At 40.6% G+C, this 22218-nt stretch overlaps 3 protein-coding genes across 7 annotated transcripts in view; 2 read left to right on the top strand and 1 right to left on the bottom strand.

Moving 5' to 3' along the window:
* LOC146459904 (uncharacterized) overlaps positions 1–8704 on the top strand; it is a 37602-nt gene extending 28898 nt beyond the window's left edge. For both annotated transcript variants that reach the window (XM_085088634.1, XM_085088635.1), the window contains 10 exons: positions 191–390; positions 1458–1569; positions 1947–2191; positions 2295–2367; positions 2702–2774; positions 3062–3287; positions 3623–4196; positions 4587–4734; positions 5107–5204; positions 5640–8704. In XM_085088634.1, the coding sequence (XP_084944760.1) occupies positions 191–390; positions 1458–1569; positions 1947–2191; positions 2295–2367; positions 2702–2774; positions 3062–3287; positions 3623–4196; positions 4587–4734; positions 5107–5204; positions 5640–6968 (3078 nt within the window). In that variant the 3' untranslated portion in view covers positions 6969–8704. The remainder of the gene's footprint in view (positions 1–190; positions 391–1457; positions 1570–1946; positions 2192–2294; positions 2368–2701; positions 2775–3061; positions 3288–3622; positions 4197–4586; positions 4735–5106; positions 5205–5639) is intronic.
* Positions 8705–18815: 10111 nt separating this feature from the next.
* Positions 18816–20207, bottom strand: LOC146459903 (uncharacterized). The gene has a single exon (XM_085088680.1). The coding sequence runs from the start codon at positions 20110–20112 to the stop codon at positions 19261–19263; it is 852 nt and encodes a 283-aa protein (XP_084944806.1). The 5' UTR covers positions 20113–20207; the 3' UTR covers positions 18816–19260.
* Positions 20208–21842: 1635 nt separating this feature from the next.
* The window catches only part of LOC146459902 (intermembrane lipid transfer protein VPS13A-like), a 101854-nt gene continuing 101478 nt past the window's right edge, over positions 21843–22218 (top strand). For all 4 annotated transcript variants that reach the window (XM_085088631.1, XM_085088633.1, XM_085088632.1 and 1 more), the window contains exon 1: positions 21843–22160. In XM_085088631.1, the coding sequence (XP_084944757.1) occupies positions 22061–22160 (100 nt within the window). In that variant the 5' untranslated portion in view covers positions 21843–22060. The remainder of the gene's footprint in view (positions 22161–22218) is intronic.

Below are 22218 nucleotides of genomic sequence, written 5' to 3'. Positions count from 1 at the left end.
ACGTTTGAGCGTCCAGTAAGATGCAATAGGATTGGAGAAGAGAATTGTCAAATGTACAGGTGAAGGGGAAGGATTACTGTAGTTAGCAAAAGTGCAGAGAAATTTTAGACCTCATGTCTTTGTCTAGTAACATAACCGTGTACATGAATCTCATGCATGCTTGTGTTTTTACCGTCTTGTTTCATGGCAGGAAAAATGTAATAATCACGCTTGTAACTATGATGGCACGGTGTGCTCGCTTGGAGTTGACCCATGGAAAAACTGTACGGCAATGACATCAGCTGGGCAGTTCTGTTACAATGTTTTCAAAAATGGAATGTGTAACCCAGAATGCAACACAGAAGAGTGTCTCTTTGATGGCTTTGGCTGTACTAATAAAACAAAGTGCTGGTACGATTTTGTTCCAATCCTTTTAAGTTGGCTCAAGAAACTTTATTAATTCAATTTAAGTCAAGAGTAAGCTAGTTAATGAAACGTTGTGTCAGTTTAAATAGGTGATTCACAGGTTAATGGGCCCATTTATTTTCTTTAAGCATAACTGTGCATTAATCTCAAATGTTGGTGTCATGTATTTGGATAATGTATAATTCCATGGTTTTAAGAGTTAGGTGGGATAAATACCCCAAGTAATAATTATATCAAAGTTGTCCAAATATCAGTAAGTGATATTTCCACGATTTTGAAATAAATTTTATTTATTGTTACAAAGGTATTTATCTCAAATATCCAACAGAAACTAAGGAATTGTCTGTTTAACTACAAGGCTGGGGTTTGTGAAATCTTGCACTGAAAAAACACCTATTATTTGTTCATAAGGCCTTAAAACAAAACGTCACATTTCTTTTAACATGTTCGTTCTTATGCAAAGAATTGGCTTGCAAGAAATTGAGTTGAATATTTGCAAACAGACTGCAGATAAACATTTTCTCAATTCTTCTGAATTACATGTATTGAAAGTAACTGTTTATCAAAGTTTGCTCTGTCGAATTTCCATTCTTCAGTAGTATTTCTTACAAATAATAACTATTATTGATTATTGTTTCCTGTCGTTTTTTTTTGTTTCTTCTGCTGTCTGCCACTGTACTACATCTAAGCAAAGACAAGATATATACAGATTATTTCCAGTTAAAGAATACCACTTGCAATCTTTCAGTGCCAAGGCTGTCACGAAGGAATTGATATTGTCAACTGTTAACTGACATTCTCTGCCTCTTGTAGGCGAGCTTTTTACCACGCTTATGTCTTCAGTGTCTCTTCATAAAAAAGATAAATGATTCCTAAGTATCCTTAATTGCATTCATTCTTCCCAATTTCATCCTGACTCACCCATAAAATAAACATGGAGATTCACATTTTTCTTTTTGTATAACCTTCAGCTACATGTACATGTAAGCTCTTGAATCTTTTACATCTACAGTAAGTGTAGTAAACGTGAGTCTACTTGTACTTTTCTCCAGGAACGATGAATACTGTACTTCTGTCTTTGAAAATGCCAAGTGTGATAGAGAGTGCAACACCCGAGGATGTTACATGGATGGATTAGACTGTGAAACTACAGAGCCGCAGTTGGTGAGTAAAATCACCATGCCTGTTTATGCATTCTAATGCCTAGAGCTTTTTCAAAAATTAATAAAAGTGGCAAAATGAAGTTTAGGCAAATTTCGTACAAATGACGTGATTAATTTTACTCCTTGTTTAGTAAGGTTTCGGTTAAATGCTGTTTCAAGTCTTTTTCACGTATATAATATGACAATGACTACTTTGATATCTTGGCAAAAATTCAATTGTTAATTGAGCAAAAGTAGAGGAAAGACGTAAGAAGTCTGTGTTTGAAAAAATATATATATTAAAAGACACTGCATATTGTGCGCTTGAGATCGTTTCCAGGATTTTTAGTTTCCTTTGATTACATGGCTGATTAATTTTGTGTGGTTTTATTGTCTCAGGCAAGAGGAACACTGGTCCTTGTGCTGCTTGTGACTCCAGAAGCTTTCAGGATTGGCTCGCGATTATTCATGAGAGAGCTCTCAGCGGTGTTGGAAACCATTGCATTTATCAAAAAGACGGATGATGGCGAGCAAATGATCAAAGCAGTTAACCTTGATGCTGGTTCTCCGTCACCACGCTCACGGCGAGGAATCCAGGCTCAGACTCATAGCATTGCCCGACGATCCCAGCCGTCTGGTTCAGGGTAGGCATGATTGCTTTGCTCATTTGTTTTTGTTTTTCTCTATGTTTAGAGTTGGAGTGTTTGTCACTAGTTAACTGTACCTTACTCTTGTTTTAATTTAAAGAACGGAAGTACACGTGAATCTCGACACAAGAGGATGCACTAGCAAACAAATGTGTATCGACGATGCAAATTTTGTAAGTTGGATTTGATTTTTACTGCATTGTTCATTCTGATCTTTGATTTCAAAACTCTTATAGGTGCCGCAGCTGTCTAACAAAACTGCTAATCCACCTCGTTTCTGTGCGTCACTTTTTCATCATCATCATCATCATGATTACTTTCTACCCCAAAAGGTGCTTAAGACTACACTCACACAGTTGCCGACCTACTAACAGACACTTGATGAGAACCCTGCATTTCCCCTGGCACAACTACCGTAGTAAACAAACCTGCCATGCAATGCTTTGCAGGTGGTTAATTCAGCACAGACACATACATGCATTAATTGAAAATCTGGTTGTGTTTTAGGGAGCACAGTATCTTGGTGCATTGAAATCATCGGGCAAGTTGGACTTATCTTATCCGGTTTACAAAGTTGGAGGTAATTATTGTAAACTGGGCATTCAAGGGTGTTCATCAAGCTTTACGTAAATTTATTCGCTACGCTGCCAGATTGTATCTCTCAACAACAACATCCCTCATTTAACAGCCTTGTCAGGAATATCCTCCCAAAATATCGTTTAAATGTTTAAACTGCGTGAGCATTTTCTGTTCCAACATGATAATTTTATTTGGAAATTTTCACAAGTGTAAATTTAGCTCATTTTTGCTATAAGCATAAAGTGTAACAAAACTTTGTGAACTGATGAATCTTTTTCGTTTCTTCAGTTGATGATTCCGAGGAGCCCACGAGCGCCCCACCCCCTCCCCCTGGTCTCTCACCTCTTTACATTGCTATGTTATGTGTGGGAATTCCACTTTTTATTGTTGGGGTGCTGGCTGGTGCCAAGAGGGTCTACGCAAAAATATGGGTTCCTGAAGGATTCCCAAGGCACAGGCCACGGCGGCAGAACTCCACGAGGCGGGATCCAGTTGGACAGGAGGTCTCCATGAGGTTAGCAGTTTCCCCCATTAGGCTTTACATTGCTTTGATTTTACCATTTAGAACTCAACCAGTAAACCAACAGTTTTCAGAACTAAAATAATACCTAAGGTTTAGATAAAGCACTGAATTTAAAAGCAATGATGCTTTTTCAAAATTACTAGTATTTTACAAATGTTCGTTCACGTTCGGTGAATTCTGCGTTACTTGGAGAATGTCATATGGAAATTGCAAATATTTCTCCCAGTAATTCAGTTTAGCGGTAATGCTCGCCGTATGTTTGCAAGAAGGAAGTAAGGTCTTGGCTAAATGACCTCTTTCTCATCGTCATCTCTCTCTATCTTCAGATCAATGAGTAAAAGCTCTTCCGAGATTGACGAGGAAGGTGCTTGTGCAGATGGCGAGAGTAGCAGATCAGACCTGACTCCTCCTAGAGAAGCCAAACGGGTGAAACTGGATGACAAGCTCACCGAAGAAGACTCTCGCAAATGGACCACCCTCCACCACCAAGCCGCAGACGTGACGGTTAGAAACTGCGTACTGGCTCTGACCCCGCCCCAAGAGGGCAGCGGTGACCGAGGGGCATCAGCCATTGACGTGGATGCCAAAGGACCCGGTGGCATGACTGCTTTGCATTTGGCCGCTTGTCGTGGGACCTACGGTGATGGAAGCAGCTTGGATGACGACAAGGACAGTGATGACAGTGGAGGCGCTATGGTATCAGACCTACTGTCTCTTGGGGCGCGTGCTTCTTTAAAGACAGACCTGGAAGAGACACCACTGCACCTTGCTGCTCGCCATTCAAGAGCTGATGTGGCTAAGCGTCTGCTGGACTCGGGCGCTGATGCCAACTCACGGGATCGCCTGAATCGGACACCTTTGCACCTTGCTATCGGAGCTGATGCACAGGGCGTGTTCCAGGTAGATAACAGTGGTATTGACTGCCATTACAAGATAGTACTTTTGTTCAGTCATAGTTTGGTCAAACTGATACGCAGCACAAGAAACTGTATCCAAGTGTTCTTTATGTGCAGATTAATTCTTTTTGTTCACGCAGCCTTTTCAGGTACACTTCGCTCAGGTGTATGTCTCTGCATGGCGGACGAGAAAGTTGCTTTCACCTGTGTCTGGCCTCCTGATTCGGCCACCCCCATTTTAGAGAGATTTAGTTATGTAACGTGGAGTGAATTGCGATCTTCACGCAATGTAGTTACATTGTATAAGCTCCCCTTGAGAGTTACGATGTATGTTGGATTAAATGGGCTTTGTATGGATTGTGGTTTGATACCTAACCATTTTTGTTCCCAACAGATCTTACTCAGAAATCGTGCTACCGACCTTGAAGCCAGAATGGATGACGGTACCACGCCGTTGATTCTCGCTGCCAGACATGATTTGCCGGATTTGGTGCGGCATCTGATCAAAGCTGGAGTAAAAGTCAACAGCGCAGATAATCAAGGTTTGTTTGATACGCCGACGATCTAAGACTGTAATCAGTCGTTATGTTGCGGTTTATTAGAAAGCAACAAATTTCATCGTTGCTGTTGAGGAAACCATACTTTCCAGGGGTCGTTATTTCGGAGCTGTGCGTTAACAGCACCGGCTAAACATCAGAGAGAATGACAACTGAAATATAAATGTTTACCAACTCAGAAGCTTTCATTTGGATGTTCACACTTAAAGGGGTTCATTGGCACACTTGAAAGTTGAGGTTTTGGCATGGTTCGAGGTTAGCCAGACTCAAGAAGAGAAAGAGGCCGTTGTGGGCTTGAGGAATCGTACAGCTTGATTTGGGCTCTCTTTGACGCTATCGTTTACTTTTCGTTAACAGGTAAAACAGCTCTCCACTGGGCGGCCTCGGTCAATAGCTTGGAAGTAACGAAAGAACTGCTCAGGAATGGAGCGAAGAAAGACGCGCAGGATGAGAAGGTTAGTAAGAATTTGTACATGTACTGTATGTTGTGCCGGCACCAAACGCATTCTTTTGCCGCATGTTTTTACGGCATCCATGAGTAAGCTGCGAGAGCTGATGCCTTCTCCGGCTTTTTGTTTCAACCTTTTCGCGGTGAGTGAAACTCAAGCTTCTCTCGCAGGCTTACTTGGAGAAAAATGGAAAGCGATCATTGTCACAGGAAAGACTTAGTGCCCCTCAAATGAATGGTTATACTTAAGAATTTCCTGTACAGATTCAAAAGTTCGAACAACCTTGTAGTTTCCAGAGGCTCCGATCTCTTTTGAACACCCACACAGAAACATCCTTACATAATCCCAAGTTAGAATCTTAAAGGAAAAAAAAAACTGGTTTTATTTTTATAGAATTTGTACTAAAAAAAACCGCCTTCTAATTCCGGTTACTTCTTACAGGGTCAAACGCCGTTATTCCTTGGCTGCCGAGAAGGAAGCATCCAAACTGTGCGGCATCTGTTAGTGAATTATGCCAACCGCAAACTCGCGGATAATATGGACATGACACCAGAAGATATCGCAAAACAAAGACATCACCACGACATTGTGGAATTACTTACTGACTGGTCACTAGGTTGCAACTCACCTAAGGCCGTTCCAGCACCTACATCACCCCCTGAAGGGCAACAATCGCCACTCGCAAGCATGGCCTCGCCGTCGGCTACATCACCGCCAGCCGTTGAAATTCACAATGGCGGCGCCCCTGCCATGGTGGCGCACTTTCAGGCAGCGCGACCGAAAACGACCACTGTGAACAGAGCGCAAGGAACGCCAAGGCAAAGAGCGAATGCACCAGGCAGTCATAGTAACAATAATGCTAAACGGAAGCGAAAGAAGGCAAGGCCCGACGAGGAAGCGTACCCGGTAATGAGTACGGTCACGACACTTTCACCAACGGCAACTTTGTCTCCCACGGCCAATAACGTGGTAACTTCTTGCGCCAATGGACCGGCGTTTTCTCCTAATTGTGTGCCAGTGGCAAACGGACTGTCTCCGCTAGGGAGCGCGGGTATTTCGCCCGCTGATTCGACCACGTTATCTCCGCTTCAGGCGCCGAACTCGCTCGATACGCAAGCGCCGCCTTCGCCTTTGGAAATCTTATCTCCGGAGGACCTCGCTGGGTTGGAGCAAGTTGAAATCGATTGTTGGGATTTGGATGATTATGATTTTGATTTTAATGAATCCACAGATATGTCTTTGTGCGGGTTTCCACCCACCACGACTGTAGGACAATTGGGAGTTATGGACCACATTGTACCCACTACTTCCGACTGTATGTATATACCGAATAATGCGCCTCCGTTACGGCGCGCCGACCCGCTGGAGGGTCAAAGACTTTACTCTGTACACAGTACGCCGGATTTACATTGCGGTGCTCTTCAGCACCATGATTCTCGTCCTATCGTATTTAATGGAAGAACTTGTAGCTCAGCACAGAAAGCTTCAGCCACGCCTTCGCAACTGGCCTCGTATCAGGCCATTACGAACTCCAACATGTACCAAGGTGGAGGCAACTTCATGCCTCTAAGGAAAGACTTTCAAAATAACGATTACCCGATGCATCAGCCGCTGCAACTACAAAACCAATTTGTTATTAGCCAGGTGCCGGCGCGCACTATGGTGAACGGTTATGAGTGCATCTCTCCGAATAAGCCCCTATCATTCCCCACCCCCTCCCCTGACTCTCCGGGGCAGTGGTCATCCTCATCGTCGTCGTCTTCGTGCTGATCAGTCATTTTGTGGACATTTCGTGCTGCTATCATGAATAGTTCTCTGATTCGACGAGAGTCGTCCAATACGCCTCTTATACTGGCGCAGGTGGATTGCAAACAGACATCTGTACTGCAGGGCGTGTTCTTGTTTTCATTTTACAAGGGGAGGTGTAACTTCTTAGAAGCGTATTTATTTATTCCTTTATTTATTTTAAACGTGATACGCATATTGTTTCTGGTGACAAGCGTAATTCATACGAGCGAATTCGCGAAAAATTGGAAATGACATAAGAGCTAACTTGATGCGAGAACGGACTGTCCACTTTGACGAAATGCTATTCCCTTACCCCTTTGAATTGTTTAGCTTGAGGCGCCGAATTGGGGTCTTCCTTTTTTTTTTCTTTTTGTCATCTTTCGTGGAGGCCGTTTCCCTCAGATTTAATCTCGAATCTTGTAAACGAGCTCCAGTATAGAATGCGACGTTCGTTAGATTTTTACGCCTGCCGCAGTAATATGTTTAATAGTTAAACTCTGACGTTGTAGTTTAAAGTGGCTAGTTCACGCGATTCAACTTTATTTTTAGAAACAAAAGGCCCCATACTATGCTTTAAGATACAATTAATTGCCAAGACTCGCAAGTCCATTCTCGTGTAAATAATGACTCGCCGTTGCGTTCCTCTAAGTTTCTGAGGACGTTTTGTGAACTAGCCCCGGTACCGTTAACCGAAATTGTGTTGCAATGGATAAATAAGTTTGCTTAATTAAACTATCAGTTGGGGGAATTGTATACAACATTGATATTAGTCGAGTTATTTATAAAGACGAAAACGCTTTTTAAGAAGCACATTTTAACTGAGGTTCTGACATTTAGACAAGGGCATGCAGAGCACTTTCTTGTGGCAGCGTCTGAGTTTCACTGATGAGTTGATCTGTTCAGAAGGCATTTATTTGTCGTGGCAGTTGTTTTGTACGGGTTTTAGAGGGAATTTCGTTGTGTTTAACAAATAAAATGCCCTGGCTGGAATGGTTTTGAAGGTAGCGCTGAGGTTTCGGTCAATATCGGGATTGTAGGAATGGTTAACTCTCCTTCCAACACAAATAGTGTTAGATGTAACTTTACAGTCTGTATAAAATGCCAGATTGTAACCTTTACGGTGAATACTTTTGGGCATCACTTAACCGCAGCTCGTTTTGGTTTGCGGATTCAACCAAGTGGAAAGTCAAAAACAACTTTTCTGTTTTGGGGGGTGAGTTAACATATTGCAGTGAACGGTGCGGTGAAAAATGCTGCTCCTTGATATTATTAAAGGCGAACGCATGGTAAAAATAAAAACACTTTTTTTTTTTTACTAAAAAAAATTGCAATTGATTCATAGACGAATAATTAAAGAATTTCATGTTGGAACTGAAGACATAGAGCTATAGAAAAGTTTAATATATTTTTAAGATGTAATTAGGAAAACTTACCAAACTGTAAATATACATTTTTTGTACATTTTAAAACATGCCCCCCACTCCCCCCTCGTTCACACCCATATATATCCCCGGTACTGTGTATTACTATTACTAGCCTAAGGGTTTTCAAGTCGGTTTAGCGATTTGCGGCCGCCAGTTGTATTAACTCCGACTCGTGTAACTTCATATTATTTTTATAGTCTAACTTTTCTCAGGATTTCATTAAGTGACTACGTTGTAAACGATAACAGAGTATTTTGGGATGGAAAATTAAACCTTGAGTTGCAATACAAGTGACAGATGTTGTTTAAATTTGTGTTATGCCAGAAGGGAGTCTCTTTAATCCCTCCACCTGCGCCGAGTTCGCGGTACATTCTACAGAAGTGTGTAAGCTTGTGGGGAACTGTTTTCGACGAAAACCCCTGGCTGTGCTGCGCAGCAGACAATTACATGTGTATTGTCGACGTAAACAGCAGGCCAGATTTCGTAATTAAGCTTGGGCATGTTTTAATTTAGTGTTTCTTTGGATGTTAATTAAGGCAGGTCCTGTAAAAAGAATGACATCGCCATAACTAATCGCAGGAGCCTACCCTCTACTTTCAACGCCTTCTCTCGATGACGAGTTTGCGAGTGAAACCGAGAAAAAACCTTTACTTTTCCGTCATACGAGGAACAATTAATCAGGTATGCGTAACAGGGAAACAAAAGAGAATGAATGAGTTTATAAATATTGACGTTTCGAGTGGCCTCGTGGCGCTAAAACCCGTGGGAAAAACGCATTTTGCACCTTCCCACACACTTCGCTTCTCGTGCTCTATTGTGCGACGCATCTGGTCCATGGCCAATCAGCGTTCAGAATTCGGCTTTGGTCGTGCAGCACGTGCACTCTTACAGCGTTTTATTCGAGTTTGTCGATTCTTTGCCAAAGCACTGGTTGTGAGGCGAGGTTTGGTAACGTGTCGCAAGCCGCGTGGAGCCACTACGCGCAGTTGGGAAGGTGCTTTCTTCTCTTTATTTGCACGATAACTGCATAATTGGCTTTGTGGAAATTAATCATGTCTGCCGCATGGGACAAGCCCGAATTGCGCGCAACAAACCGGAACAGGGTGGTTTTTAAAATGGCGTCTACGAAGCGACAAAAACATAAACGTTTTGTCTACTCACTCGAGAAAAGTTTCAAGTACTGCCAAGTGTTTTACGTTTTATTCAAAAACAAAATTTCGTGTTTTCGTGATACGTGCGTTTGTAGGTAAATATTGGTCCGTTTTCATGGGCGCGACCCATGCCAATTCTGTTAATTGCAATATGTCATGTTAATTGACTGGCAAGTTCAGACTCTATAAAAAGTAACTTGACAGACGTTGCCAACCTTGCGTTGTTTGTTGTTTGTTCTTTGAACTTTGCCTTGTCGTTTTAATCATTCTGCCTTTAGACTTGTGGTATTGCAATCTTCAATTTTGCGGAAGATGAACTCTTGGACTACTGTACGAAAAAAATCCCATAAATTGTTGTGCCATCAAGGAACTACGTTATGCGCTTTGTCCGTGCGTTTGATTGTTTGATTGTTATGAATCAGTCAAACTGTACGCTCGAAAGATTTTAAACGAAAGCGACTCAACCGTAACCACTTGAACCATAACGAGCACAACTTACTAACAAAAGATGTAAACTACTTACAAGACAAAAATCACGGATTCGAAGTTTTAAAGTTTGTTGTACTTAACATTGGTAAACGAAAAAAAAAAAAGTTAGCGTGGAATAGCCTACATTTGCCACAATAACGAAGGACGACCCTCTAAAAGTAAAGACCTTCACTAATTGAAAGTTGGTGTATCTACGGAGCCAATGGACAAGGTGTTTACATACTGTTTTTTGATGCTTTTAGATGCGTCAACTTGCATACGGAAAGTTCGGTTTTTAGTGTGAACGCATGACAATAAGATGCGGTGGACTGGATAAGATTTTTATAACGGATAACAATTGAAAGAAAAAAATAAGTCGTTATGCGCGGACTAGCAGTCTACACATTTCGTCATATGCAATAAAATTTACGGTCCGAGATTCATGCAGGCTGGTCCACTGAGAATCATAAAAATTGCATAAGTGTCCTGGGCGTTTGATACCGCCATAAGACAGCTTTTTCTTTCTTTTCTTTTTTTTTCCCCCTCACATTCTCTACTACTTGACTACTCGTAAAGACGAATCAGCCCATAAATTTGGAGCGACGTGTACCATTTGCAATGCCTTACATGGTTGGTCGAGAGGACAAAAGAACGAACAACAGAATAATGCTCCCAAGCCAAAAAAACAAAGCAGCTGCATGTTATCAGGGTCGGGTGAAAATAGAGCTTTAAAAGGGCGCGGGTGTACTGATAAAGTTACATGTTTTATTGCGGATTGCGTTGGATTGGACTTACTAGATAATTACTATTATTTTGTTTTTGATTTAATTAACATTCAAGTTATTTCAATATACAGCGTCACAACAAGAACTTACACACAAAAGGAAAAAATAAATCGCTCAAGTTCACGTAAAAGGGAAAAATAACAGCGAGCTTGTACAGATTAGTGTTAAGCTTAAAGTTACTGCAGCAGTTACATAGAATAAACAATTATATGAAATTCCCGACAAGGGATTTGTATGCCACTATATACGGCTTACGCACAAGGTAACTGATTGGATGGATAACTCTAAACGTTAAAAATCTAATGTTTTCAATAACAACTAGTCTTGAAAAATGAAACTTACAGATTTGAAGCCGAGAAGGAAGAAGGTAGAAAAAGCACGTAAAAGACTAGTCGAGCACCATTATTTCCTAATTTTAATCTAACAACAACAACAACAACAACAACAACAACAATACTTTATTTCACCCCACTATTATTACAACAGAAAATATAAATATATACATACAATAGATGATAGGGGTGCTGGCTGCCCGAAATAACCTAAAAGTTAAAAATGCCAGGCAGCCAGCTGTAAGAAAAGATATTTAAATGTTAAGGTCAGAGATACAAGAACAAACACACATAAATACACACAAAAATAAAGTTAAACAGAGTTATTAACTCTGTTTAAAATTATTAACTTTTGTTTTAACTTTAAGTAAAGTACCAGTATATTAAAATGACCATAATTCTTACGTTGCAAAACAGTATTATTTCTTATCTTAGAATTACAAAATCGAAATCAAAGTACAGATGTCTAGTAATCTTTGATTAAGTGCTGTTTCATTTTCTTTCTAAAAAAAAAAGACAAAGAAGATGATTTAATATCTTCATCAATGGAATTCCACACTGATGGACCTTGAAATCTAATATTGAAGTAATATGTCAAAAACGAGGGCGAGTGCTTTATCACGGGTTCCAAATACCGAGAAACAGATGAAAGCACGAGGCCGCAGGCCGAGTGCTTTCATCTGTTTCGAGGTATTTGGAACCCGTGATAAAGCACGAAGCCCGAGTTTTTGACATGTCTTCTCAAATGAAACAATAAGAAATTAATCTCATTAAAATGCAAATGTTTGATCTCAGATGAAAAACATGTTTCATCTCAGATGAAAACCTGGTGGTGTTTCATCTGGTGTTTCATTGGGGTATCAAGATTCATCCACCTGACCGAAATGGGGGTCATTTATTGGCTTTTGACTGCATGAATTATTAATGAGTTTGAGAATATTCCATAATTAGTTCTTGCACTGCACGAAAAATTGGATTTGCTCCTTTTTTGATCCGTATCAAAGATGAGGTCAAATATAATAACATTTTTGACAACACATTTGATGCGCATCAAATATTTGACGCCTTTGCATATACCTTTAACTCGAATCAAAAGTGAGTTCAAATGTATTAACAACTTTGACCATACCTTTGACGCGCGTCAAATTTAAATCAAACAACTTTGACTCCGCTTATGACGCGCATCAAAGGTGGATCAAATATATGATATCTTTGATTCGAAACAAATTTGAATCCACCGTGAATCAAATGCGGCCTTTGTCACCTGTGATTCGAATCAAGGGTAATCAAAAGCGGCCTTTGACAGTCTTTGACCACACATTTGATGTGCGCAAAGGCGTTTTTTCGTGCAGTGTTGCTTTTGGGAGATAATAAGTCTGTTTTGCAGCAAGCCTTGTTTTATAGCTATGAATCTGTGTTATTTCAGTGAAAAAAAAAAAAATAAAAACAGGTGGTAATAGTTGATTGTGATATTTGTACATAAAGATGGCCAAATAAAAAGTTACTTAAACAAAGGACTAAGGTTGAGACATAAAAATAATTAAATTATGGTCAAAAGGTTATTCAGAGTCGGTAGAAAACAAAAATATTAGTGATTGTTGTGTGTTAACTGTTTACAGGAGCTCATAAGCTCCTGCTGTTTAACAATTATTACCCCCAAACCTAAACTCTCTTAACAGTGTCAATTTTATAATATTTTAAATTCGCAAACGAATTCTTATTTTCTGACTAATTTATGAGCTGCCAGGTGGCCTTTTTTCGCAGTTTAAACGGCATATTTGCCCCGTTTCGAAAGCGAAAGGAATTATTTTAGCTTTACAGTGCCACGAAATTCTGAGCTGACATTTTGCCGAAGAAGACCTACTATTTTCTTTAGAGCTAAATCCGAATTTCTGAGGCGATTAATAACTTCCAGCGAAATGAACCATTGGGTGCTCCTCATTAGCCGAAGAAAATCGAAGAGTCGAACGCATTTTTTAAAAAGTCATACTTCCCTAAAGGCCCCCGGGTTCACCCATCTCCGCTGTAAATATATCAGATGGGAGTGTCGAACGCTCCAGCGCCCAATTACTTGCCTCTCTGCATTTTCTCTCCCATTCGGCATTAATAATACTTTTACACTTGTACAAAGATTATGAAAAACCGTTAGAATATAATAGCGACAAAAAATACTTACGATGATGTGAGCCAAACCGAAACATGTATTGCCTTTTTCGTTTTGCACCTGTGCGCGTTTCAGGCTGAGTTGTCGGTTTTACACGCACACGCAAAAAGAAACTCAATGAATGCGAAAGGTTCAAAACTGAGTTCAATCAGATCATCGTTAAAGACTTCAAGCAATGTTTTTTTGGACTTGTTTACTGCATGAGCGTGGAAGTCGAGGGAACAGGGTGTTAAGGAGATGGGAAGCTCTGGTCCTAAAATAGAACACTCCACATTTCAAATTTCTCACGGAACTGCCCCGTTGTCCGTTCGCCCTGGCATGAGAAATTGCTCTTGATGAATCAAGACCGACAGATAATATGCGAGATTTGTCAGGAATAACATCGTTTATCCGATCCTTAGACAACTGGCTATGAAAGCTAAAACGGAAGACAGATAAAACCAAGATGGGCATAGCAAACGACATTCGTAAGGGATAAAAAAAGATAAAACGAGAACGTCTTTATTTAAGGCGCATTCCATTTGTTAGAACTGGCCAGGCAGATCGGTCATTTCTTAAATGTAGCAGTTTGAAGGTTACGTCTTACTCTAATCTTTGAATTTCTTCAAAATAGTGCGTACCATTTTCTGAGTGACTTTTTTTTTCAAGATTTTGCAGCACCACCCCTTCATAATGACGCATTCAGTCGATTTACGGGATGCCCGGTCTGGCAGACCGGCCGGTTCTGGCAAATGGAAGGCACTACTAATTTCGCATTGCGAACTTGAAGGCAGAGAGCTAGTGCGTCATCTAGATTATCCCGTTTAATATCAGCGCCCTCTCATTAGCTCATTGGACGAAACATGTCACGTGATACAAAATATCAGACGATAACAGTCGTCTGATTCTGTCGCACAATTTTTCGATGACGAAGAAAAAAAACAGCAAGAAAGACACCTTTTTAAAACTTCACGGTTATAGTCTAATCACAGTATAATAAAAACGCCTAGACTATAGTGACAGCAAAGTTCCGTTGCGCTTTTGACACTTCACAACCGCGTTAATACTGTTCTTTCAGTACTCCCCCTCCCCCTCTTAATATTGTTTCTCGTAATTTGGCTTAAAAATCTTGCGAACCAACATTGAAAGGGTAGGGTGAGAACTGTCACAAGGAAATGACGAAAACTGGTCAGTTTGCATGTATTTACCAGCAATCACGCCGTGACCATCGCTAGCTAGCTGTTTTGACTTGTTTTGGTTTGTTTTTGTTTGTTTTTGTTGTTGTTGTTGTTTTTACAATAAAGCGCACACCTTTCAAAAATGAAACAACTAAACCCCTTCCCGGCTTCCTAGAACTTCGAATGATAATTCCCGACGCTGAAGATTGTGACCGAAAATTCACAGCTCCTCTCGACGTTTCACTTCTCGGCCAACCGTTCATTTCTCAGAGAATCTTGCAGCCTCGGGCAGCTGCTTGAAGGGGTTTAGCTGTCCCGAGATTTTTCTATTTCTGTCCTTCTTCACCATCTGACAGAGTAATGCCATTTTGTCACGTTCCCACCTTTTTCTCTCATCTTTAGTCCCAATCCTCACGCGGGCCTGTCACATGCCAGCACCTATCTGTTGCGAGTATTTCATGTTGTCCCCAAGAGACTTAAACTTGTTCATTCTGCCTTAGTCTGTGTTAGAAGTATTGAAAGAACGCGGTACTGGGTGGTAAAGCGTGTTGAGGAGAAGGCTGCAATCGAGACCTTATCTTTCTATAGCCATTCAGAAAATTAATTCGAGAGCTAACAGAGGCTAAGGGTCGCGACTCGTTCCTTTTTCCCCTCCCCCTTTTCCGCTCGTGTTATTTTCACCTCGCATACCATCTTGTCACCGCGTTCCCCACAATCCAAACCCCTACAACAGACAAGAGAGATCTTATAGGACTTGTAGAGACAGGCCTATGTGATGAGTCATGTTATGTAGTAACGATTTAGTACGTAATATGAAGAGCAACCTGCAAACCCTACTCTCAGTTCCGCGTTACCAGGATCAACTGAGATTGAGAATAACGGTTTTCTTTAACGTTGACCACCTGAATATACAGTGATGTTCTGGTAGTTAAAACAAAAGATAACTCACGATGGGAGGGTGGGAATAGGGGAGATCGTATAAAAATCGAGGTGGCTGCCAGAGGCACCTTCTATTTGAATCTCACATCTCTGGGTCCACCGCAATTCATCGATCAGGTACTTCAGTGCTGCTAGGGTGGAAAATGGCAGTGGCTCTTTCTTCTTATATTTCCTCGCAATGTAGTTTGTATTTCCCCCTTTGTATTCATCCTGTATAACTCCTAAGGACATGTTTACAATGTACTCTTTTAAATTAGGAGTCAAGTTAAAGTTGTGAAGGGCACCAAAGAGGTCTCTTTGAAAATTGAAATTGTTTCAAAGCCAGATGTAACTTAATGAGATTTTTCCGGCCCAAAAAGGGTTAAATTTGAACCGCAAATTTAAACTGCTTCCTTTTGGGCGTTAAAATGATTAACGAGTAGCTTTAAAAATAACTGTGCCTGGTTGGTTTCCGTTCGCGCGTTGCTCCTTTGCATCTGTGGGGCGGAAACACCTTGCTAAGCTGATTTGCTGTACTATTTTGCGGTTATTGACCGCAGCAGATTCGCTTGTCTAACCGACCCGTGTAGATTCTTTCATCATGTTACCACACGTTTGCATGATGATTATCAGTCAACCCATTTCCTGAAAACAAAATTAATTTGGATCCGTACCAAACTCTCTTATGTGGGTAGATCTATCGATTACACCTGAATGTTATCCTCCGGATGAAGTTTAAAGGCCGTTTACGGACAATTATGACATATGGCTCCAATAAAAATTCGAGCAGTTCTATTTTTTTTTACGTGCGTTAAAACACTGCGCACCTCAGCTTTTAGTTGTTGTTGTTGTTTTTTTTTTTGTTTTGTTTGTTTGTTTTAGCCTTCCATGCTACAAGATCCCACAACAAAACTAAGCATTTTGCATTTTGTAGAATGCTGTATGACTTTACTCCGAGTATAAAAATTGGATACCTTTTACGGATCTCAAGTTTACGATAAAGCTGTAAATCCCTATTTCAAACTTGTTTTTTTTTTTTTATTTTGGTGATTGAAATACTTATTTAATGCTATTCTTCTTCACTAAAAGAATCATCTCCGGAGCGCTGAGAGGTTTGTCATTTTCCTCCCTTTTTCTCACACGTATGCTATCCTTGCCCGGTTTGGTTTCATCTCCGTTGTCGTCTTCTTCTTCACAGCGTCTTTAGCCATCCCTAACTGAGGTAAGGAATGCCAAAGTACTTCACGTCAAAGTAGTTGTGACTTCTGGTGCTTCTCTTGCCTTTGCACCAGCCAGTGTTGGCTTGGTTCATTTTCTTTAGCACGAAAAGACAAATCAGTAAATTATAAAAACAGTCTCGCAGCAACATCATTTTCTTAGCCATGAACTTAAACTAAAAAATGATTAAAAACTATTCCACTCGCGCTTGTTGGATATGAGATCAAAGATAGTCATGTCATATAAAACAAGGGCGAGTGGGATAATTGTTTTATTAAAAACAATCAACAAATATTGCTAGACCTTGCAGATTCTCTCTGCAAGAACACCAGAAGGAAATCTAATGGTCAGCTGCTGTCCAGGCCATGTAGACTGAAATCATGACCGGTTTGTACCACTGCCTAAAAATACCAGACAAAGAAAGACAAGTATTGCCCAGACAATTCTTGGTGCAGGTACAAGAAGAAAATTTCTTTCCCGGATAAGGCACACCACCAAGATCCAGTGTTTGAAAAGCATAGACACGTTTTTCTAAGTTTTAAGTCGATGTAAAGATGAATTTAATCAGAATTACAAAAGTTTTAAAAATCAACGACCTCCTCCAAAGTTACCAAAGGTCGGTCTGTGGATTCACATGGAACATTTCCAGAGACTGGTTTCCAGGTTTGCACGTAATTTGCAGGGAAAAATGGCGTCCACACTGAAGAATTGAAGGCAAACATTGTTGAGCACATCTTTTTACCTCTGAGGAAAAGGGGCAAGGGAAAGAAAGATATTTGTTTTAACTCTACATGTATCTGGCCGTAGAAAACGAAATCCCAGTATTTTGGTGATTCCAGCATTCACTATCGCAATACATGTAAGTCACAAACTGCTCACTTACAGATTCGCTCTACTGGATTTTTACTCAGCAAATCAATCATCACAAAAGCGGTGAAAGAAATAATGAGTTTAGTGATGAAATAACCAAGACCATTGTTAGGAAATTCTAGAAAGATCTCGACTGATATATCACTATATCTTTAGCCTGTGAACAGGTGCCCAAGTGGGGTATAGGCAGGGCTCCTGGTATAGGGTGAAAAGAAAAATCGGCGAGCGGAACGAGCCGAGCGCGGTCTGGAATCGAGCGCGGTCGGTGGCGGGAAGGGAAGAAAGGGACAGGCCTTCTCTCCCCAGACCGCGCTCGCCTCGTTCCGCTCGCAGATTTTTCTTTTCGCCCTATATCCCACTTGGGAGCCTGTTCACAGGCTACTATTTCTTGGGCGTGATATATGGCTCATATCCCATGGTCGCTAACGGCGCTAGGCCAATCAAATCCCTGGAATTGCATTATATAATTATCCAGTTTTTAATAGAATATAAAATGAATACAACACACCGAATAATTTCCGAGCTCTCTCTCCATCATTTGCTAAAAACTACTGAGTAACGTGTTACAAAATCGGACGACAGTTATCGGACGAAATTCCCCCGCACAAGTGGATACAACCAATAGGAAATTATGCTGACAACGGTAAAAGTGTCCTGGGCACTTTGCAAGGAGTGTATTTCAACATACGATCTATATAGATTGCTAGTAATTTTAGGGCAAACTGGCCCAAAGCGTTTCATAACGTTAGAAACATTTTAAAAATTAGTCGTTCAAAACATAGTTACTTCAGGGACTGGTTTGGAAACCTTGCCATCAACACAATGTTGCTGTAATTTATGTTGGAAGGGCCATGACCCTGCACAATCCTTTGTTTTAACGTTCACATTACAGTTATATATCTTAACAAAAACGTTTCAAATGGTCAGTTGCTCCAACACATTCCAAATTCTATTGTTGTTTGTGCAGGGTCAAGGCCAAAAGGGCAAACAAAAACATATAACAAAGACGTTTGTCAGGTTTCATGACTATTACCTTCAATTGACTATGTCTAAAATCGACAAAAGGCGAAACTCTGTTGGCAAACTTCGTGTACATAGAAAGTTTTTTTTTCCAATACAGTTCTCATCTCTACCTAAAACCTCTGACAGACGCGTCTATTCCATTGAACTTACCATCCGACTTCAGCCCCACCCACTCCACCCCCATAACCGCCCACCATACAGGTTTCCTTAATTCCAGCTCAGTTTACCATCCTTCAAAATATCTTCCTGTCAACAAATCGAAACGAGACCATACGGTGATTTTTCTCTTCCATGATTTCCTTTTAACTATTATTTTTTTAATTTGTCAAGCTCACATGTCAAGCATATCTTGTCTATCTTATACTTTTTATTTCTGATATTACTTTTTTACCTCTGTAAGTATTTATCGCTTTATATCAATTATTTGTAACGACACATCATCCGTTCTGGACAAGCTTTGGGATTGATTGATCAGACGGACTGGTAATGAGTCCTGCAGTTCGTGCAGTGTGTAGGAGAACCATTTCGGTTAGGGCGTCTACTACGCATAATTAATCTTGTCTAAGACGATCAGAAAAAAGCAAAGGCGTTCCTGACTCAGGTTTGCTCCAGACGTACAATTCGTCTCTAATACATACAAAAATCGTATATTGTATTGCTTTAAACATATTCAGAGTAACTCATACCAGTGTTAAGCTAAGGACACATAATTTATTCTCAGTGAAAAGCAAATTCAGATTTGTCGCTTTCATAATTTCAGTTCTTCAAGCTGAGTTAGCAAGTTCCAATTGCAATAAGGCGTTCGCCGCCTCCAATTCTCGAACACCTCTTTCTTGCGATACAATACAAGATCTTGACAAATTAACCAGGCTTTGAGCTGCCATTAGTTCCATAGCAGCGTAATTTGCAAACACAACTGGTGTTGATAAACTGAGCAATGCCTGGGCAGCGGTCATTTCTTCTGAGCTGTAGATTCTGCGCATTTGTTTGCTGAATTTATCGTGCTTGATTGGAGCACTCAGGGTGACTGGGACAGCGATCTTTCGTTTCTTGCTGTGCGTGGACATTTCTTCGCCGTTTGTGAAGTTTCTCTTTCTCTTCTTAGCCGCCATCGCGCTTTCATCCTCAAAAGTCACTTTTCTTTGCCGCTTTACAAACCCCGCCAGATTTGCTTCTTGATTCTTTTCCTTCGCCGAACCTGTTGTACTGAACTCAAGACTTTCTTCCTCAGACAATTTTCTCTTTCTATTTGGTTCAGCTTTCTCCTTAGCCACATGTTGGAAACCTCTGTAGTTTTTCGTGAAGTAGCGATGCCGAAATTTTTGCACCTTGGACGGCCTTTGACTCAGAACCTTTTCAAATCCCACTTGCTTGAGCAAATCAATAAAACTGGCAAAATCCCTCACCTTCAGTTGCAGTTTCCATTGCTCCCTCTGCAGAACTTCTCTTTCAAAAAGCACTGGACTTGTGATTAACACCGTACTTCCTCCGTCGCACCATCTGATACAACGCCAAAATTTTCCAGAGTCGATTGCGGCGGAAAGCGCAGAAAAGAATTCATGAGTTTGAAATTCTTTTTTCTTGCCATCTTGATACGTTTCTCTATCGTTCGACATATTTCTTTTATGAATATAACACAGTTCCTTTTTCAGTGTAACACGATCGCGTGAAGCTATTTTGGTGTCTCTAAACAAACTGTTTATGTCTACTGTTGCTATGAAAATCTCGAAAAATCATTGTGATGTAACTACAGTAGAATGCGCGAGCTTCAACAGCGCGCGCAAACTAAGTGGAATTTGCTGACGCTAAAATCACACCAAAAAATGTCCAAATTGGTGTCACTAATACGGGTTCGAGTGATCGAGAATGGACTATAACTGTGACCAAAAAATAGCCTTGGTGTTATGACCAAGAAACCCAGGATCCTTCCTTTGCTACAAATTTGGAACTGAATTGCCAATAACGTTTTTAGTTTGAGAGCTCAAGAAATTAATTTTTTTTGTGTGTAGTTTACTAAATCATTTGCAATTTACTAAAAATGTTTCAAGTCTGTTTATTAAAATGAAGTAAGTTGAGAGTGATCGTTGCTGTGTGTCTTCGTTTTCTGTTTGAATGTATGACATGATTGACATCCAAAAAAGCAACAATATTCACCTAATGGTTTCTGAAACTAAGAACTGGGAGGGGGGGAGGGGGTGGGTGTGGGTGGGGTGGTGATATAGCATAGTGATTTGGTTTGTCAGTTGTTGACCACGTGTACGCAAAGGTACTACCCGTAAAAAAGCAACTCGGCCTGCGGTTTCCGGCGATATTCCGCGCGATTTCGCAGGATGCACGCGGGAGGTTGCTTAACACGAAAGAAGCGAAAGAGTTCCTGGAGGCGTGGGCGAGAGCAACTGTAGCTTCTTGAGTGTTTAGCAAACCTGCCAAGTCCATCCAGCTATCTTCAGAAGTACTAAATTTCGATTGGTCACCCAAACGTTCATTTAAAAGCTGAGTTGATTATCCCGTGGACGTAAGCTTGAGTTTTTGTTATTATTTTCATAAGAAAGTTATTTTTTTGACCTGAAATGATCAAAACAACTAAAAACTTGCATTCGATAGCACAACAATAAATCTGTCTGCAAGTAGAGCTATGAACTAACCTTTATTCCATTTCAAATTCCTCAAAAATAGTCAACGCACTGCCGGACTGACTTGCCTTGCGACCACGATCCACATAAGCTCTCAAATGAGCCGATGATTTCAACTTCTTTGCGTCACAGTTGAAGACAAATTTACTCAGGTGATTTAACTTCCAAGTCGAACTATTTGAGACGGGGTATGTGACTCTAATAAATCTTGATCACATAGAATCAAACGGTCGAGAAGCCAAACTGAAAGCAAACTTACGTCAGCGTGCAAACCACGGGTAAATGGATGACGCGTATCAGCCAATCAGAGCGCGTGCTTTACTGATGCTAGTTGTAAGGAAAAACATGAAAATAGCCAAAACCACAGCGCCGAAAGCGATAATCCGAGAAATCAGTTCCTGCAGGTCTTCCTTCAGAACAGTAAAATTGTCCAAGATTGAAAAAAGAGACAAATAGAGGAGAAACGACAATGAAATAAATAGAGCAAAAAACAGTTTTTTCACGTTACTTTTGTTGGTTGCCTGCGGTAAAAAAAGCCAACAAATATTCAGTATATTTTTGGTCAATTTCACTTATCACAAATTGCTTACTTTTTTCACGTTTTTGCTTTTAAATTTCAAGCGTTAATTTTACGTTAAAAATTTATCGGTGTGATAGCCGGAGATTAGCATAATTAAGCTACCGAAGTAGCCGAATTTGAACTAAAGAGGTTCAGCGCATGTTTTCGTCGAAGCCAGGAGCCATCGAAGCTGAAGTCTTGCGAACGCGCGAAAAACCGATGATATCATTGATATCGCGGGCTCATGTTCGAGTCGCATGACTCGTGATGACTCGTAATTTCAAGCCTTGGTCAGTTTTCTTTTGTGATGTGAAATTAATTCAAGATTAGTTTATATTTTGGGATGAACATGAATAATTTCTCTTAGCGATCATGGTGTTCGAGTCGTACGTGGTCGATCTTCTAAACAAATTCGCCGGCCAGTACTTGGAGAATCTCGATGCTTCGCAGTTACGAATTGGAATTTGGGGAGGTGGGTCCCGGTCGCTAGATTTACGAGCCGTTTACAAGAGCTCTTGAGTTACTTTCGG

This window comes from Pavona decussata, unplaced genomic scaffold (genome assembly GCF_977016875.1).
Source record: "Pavona decussata unplaced genomic scaffold, jaPavDecu1.1 SCAFFOLD_215, whole genome shotgun sequence".
NCBI lineage: Eukaryota > Metazoa > Cnidaria > Anthozoa > Scleractinia > Agariciidae > Pavona > Pavona decussata.
The sequence above is the reverse complement of the archived record's forward strand: the minus strand, read 5'-3'. Positions and strand labels throughout refer to the sequence as shown.

Excerpts from the sequence above, each read along its gene's own strand:
- LOC146459903 (XM_085088680.1), bottom strand. The coding sequence starts at position 20,112 with ATGTCGAACGATAGAGAAACGTATCAAGATGGCAAGAAAAAAGAATTT.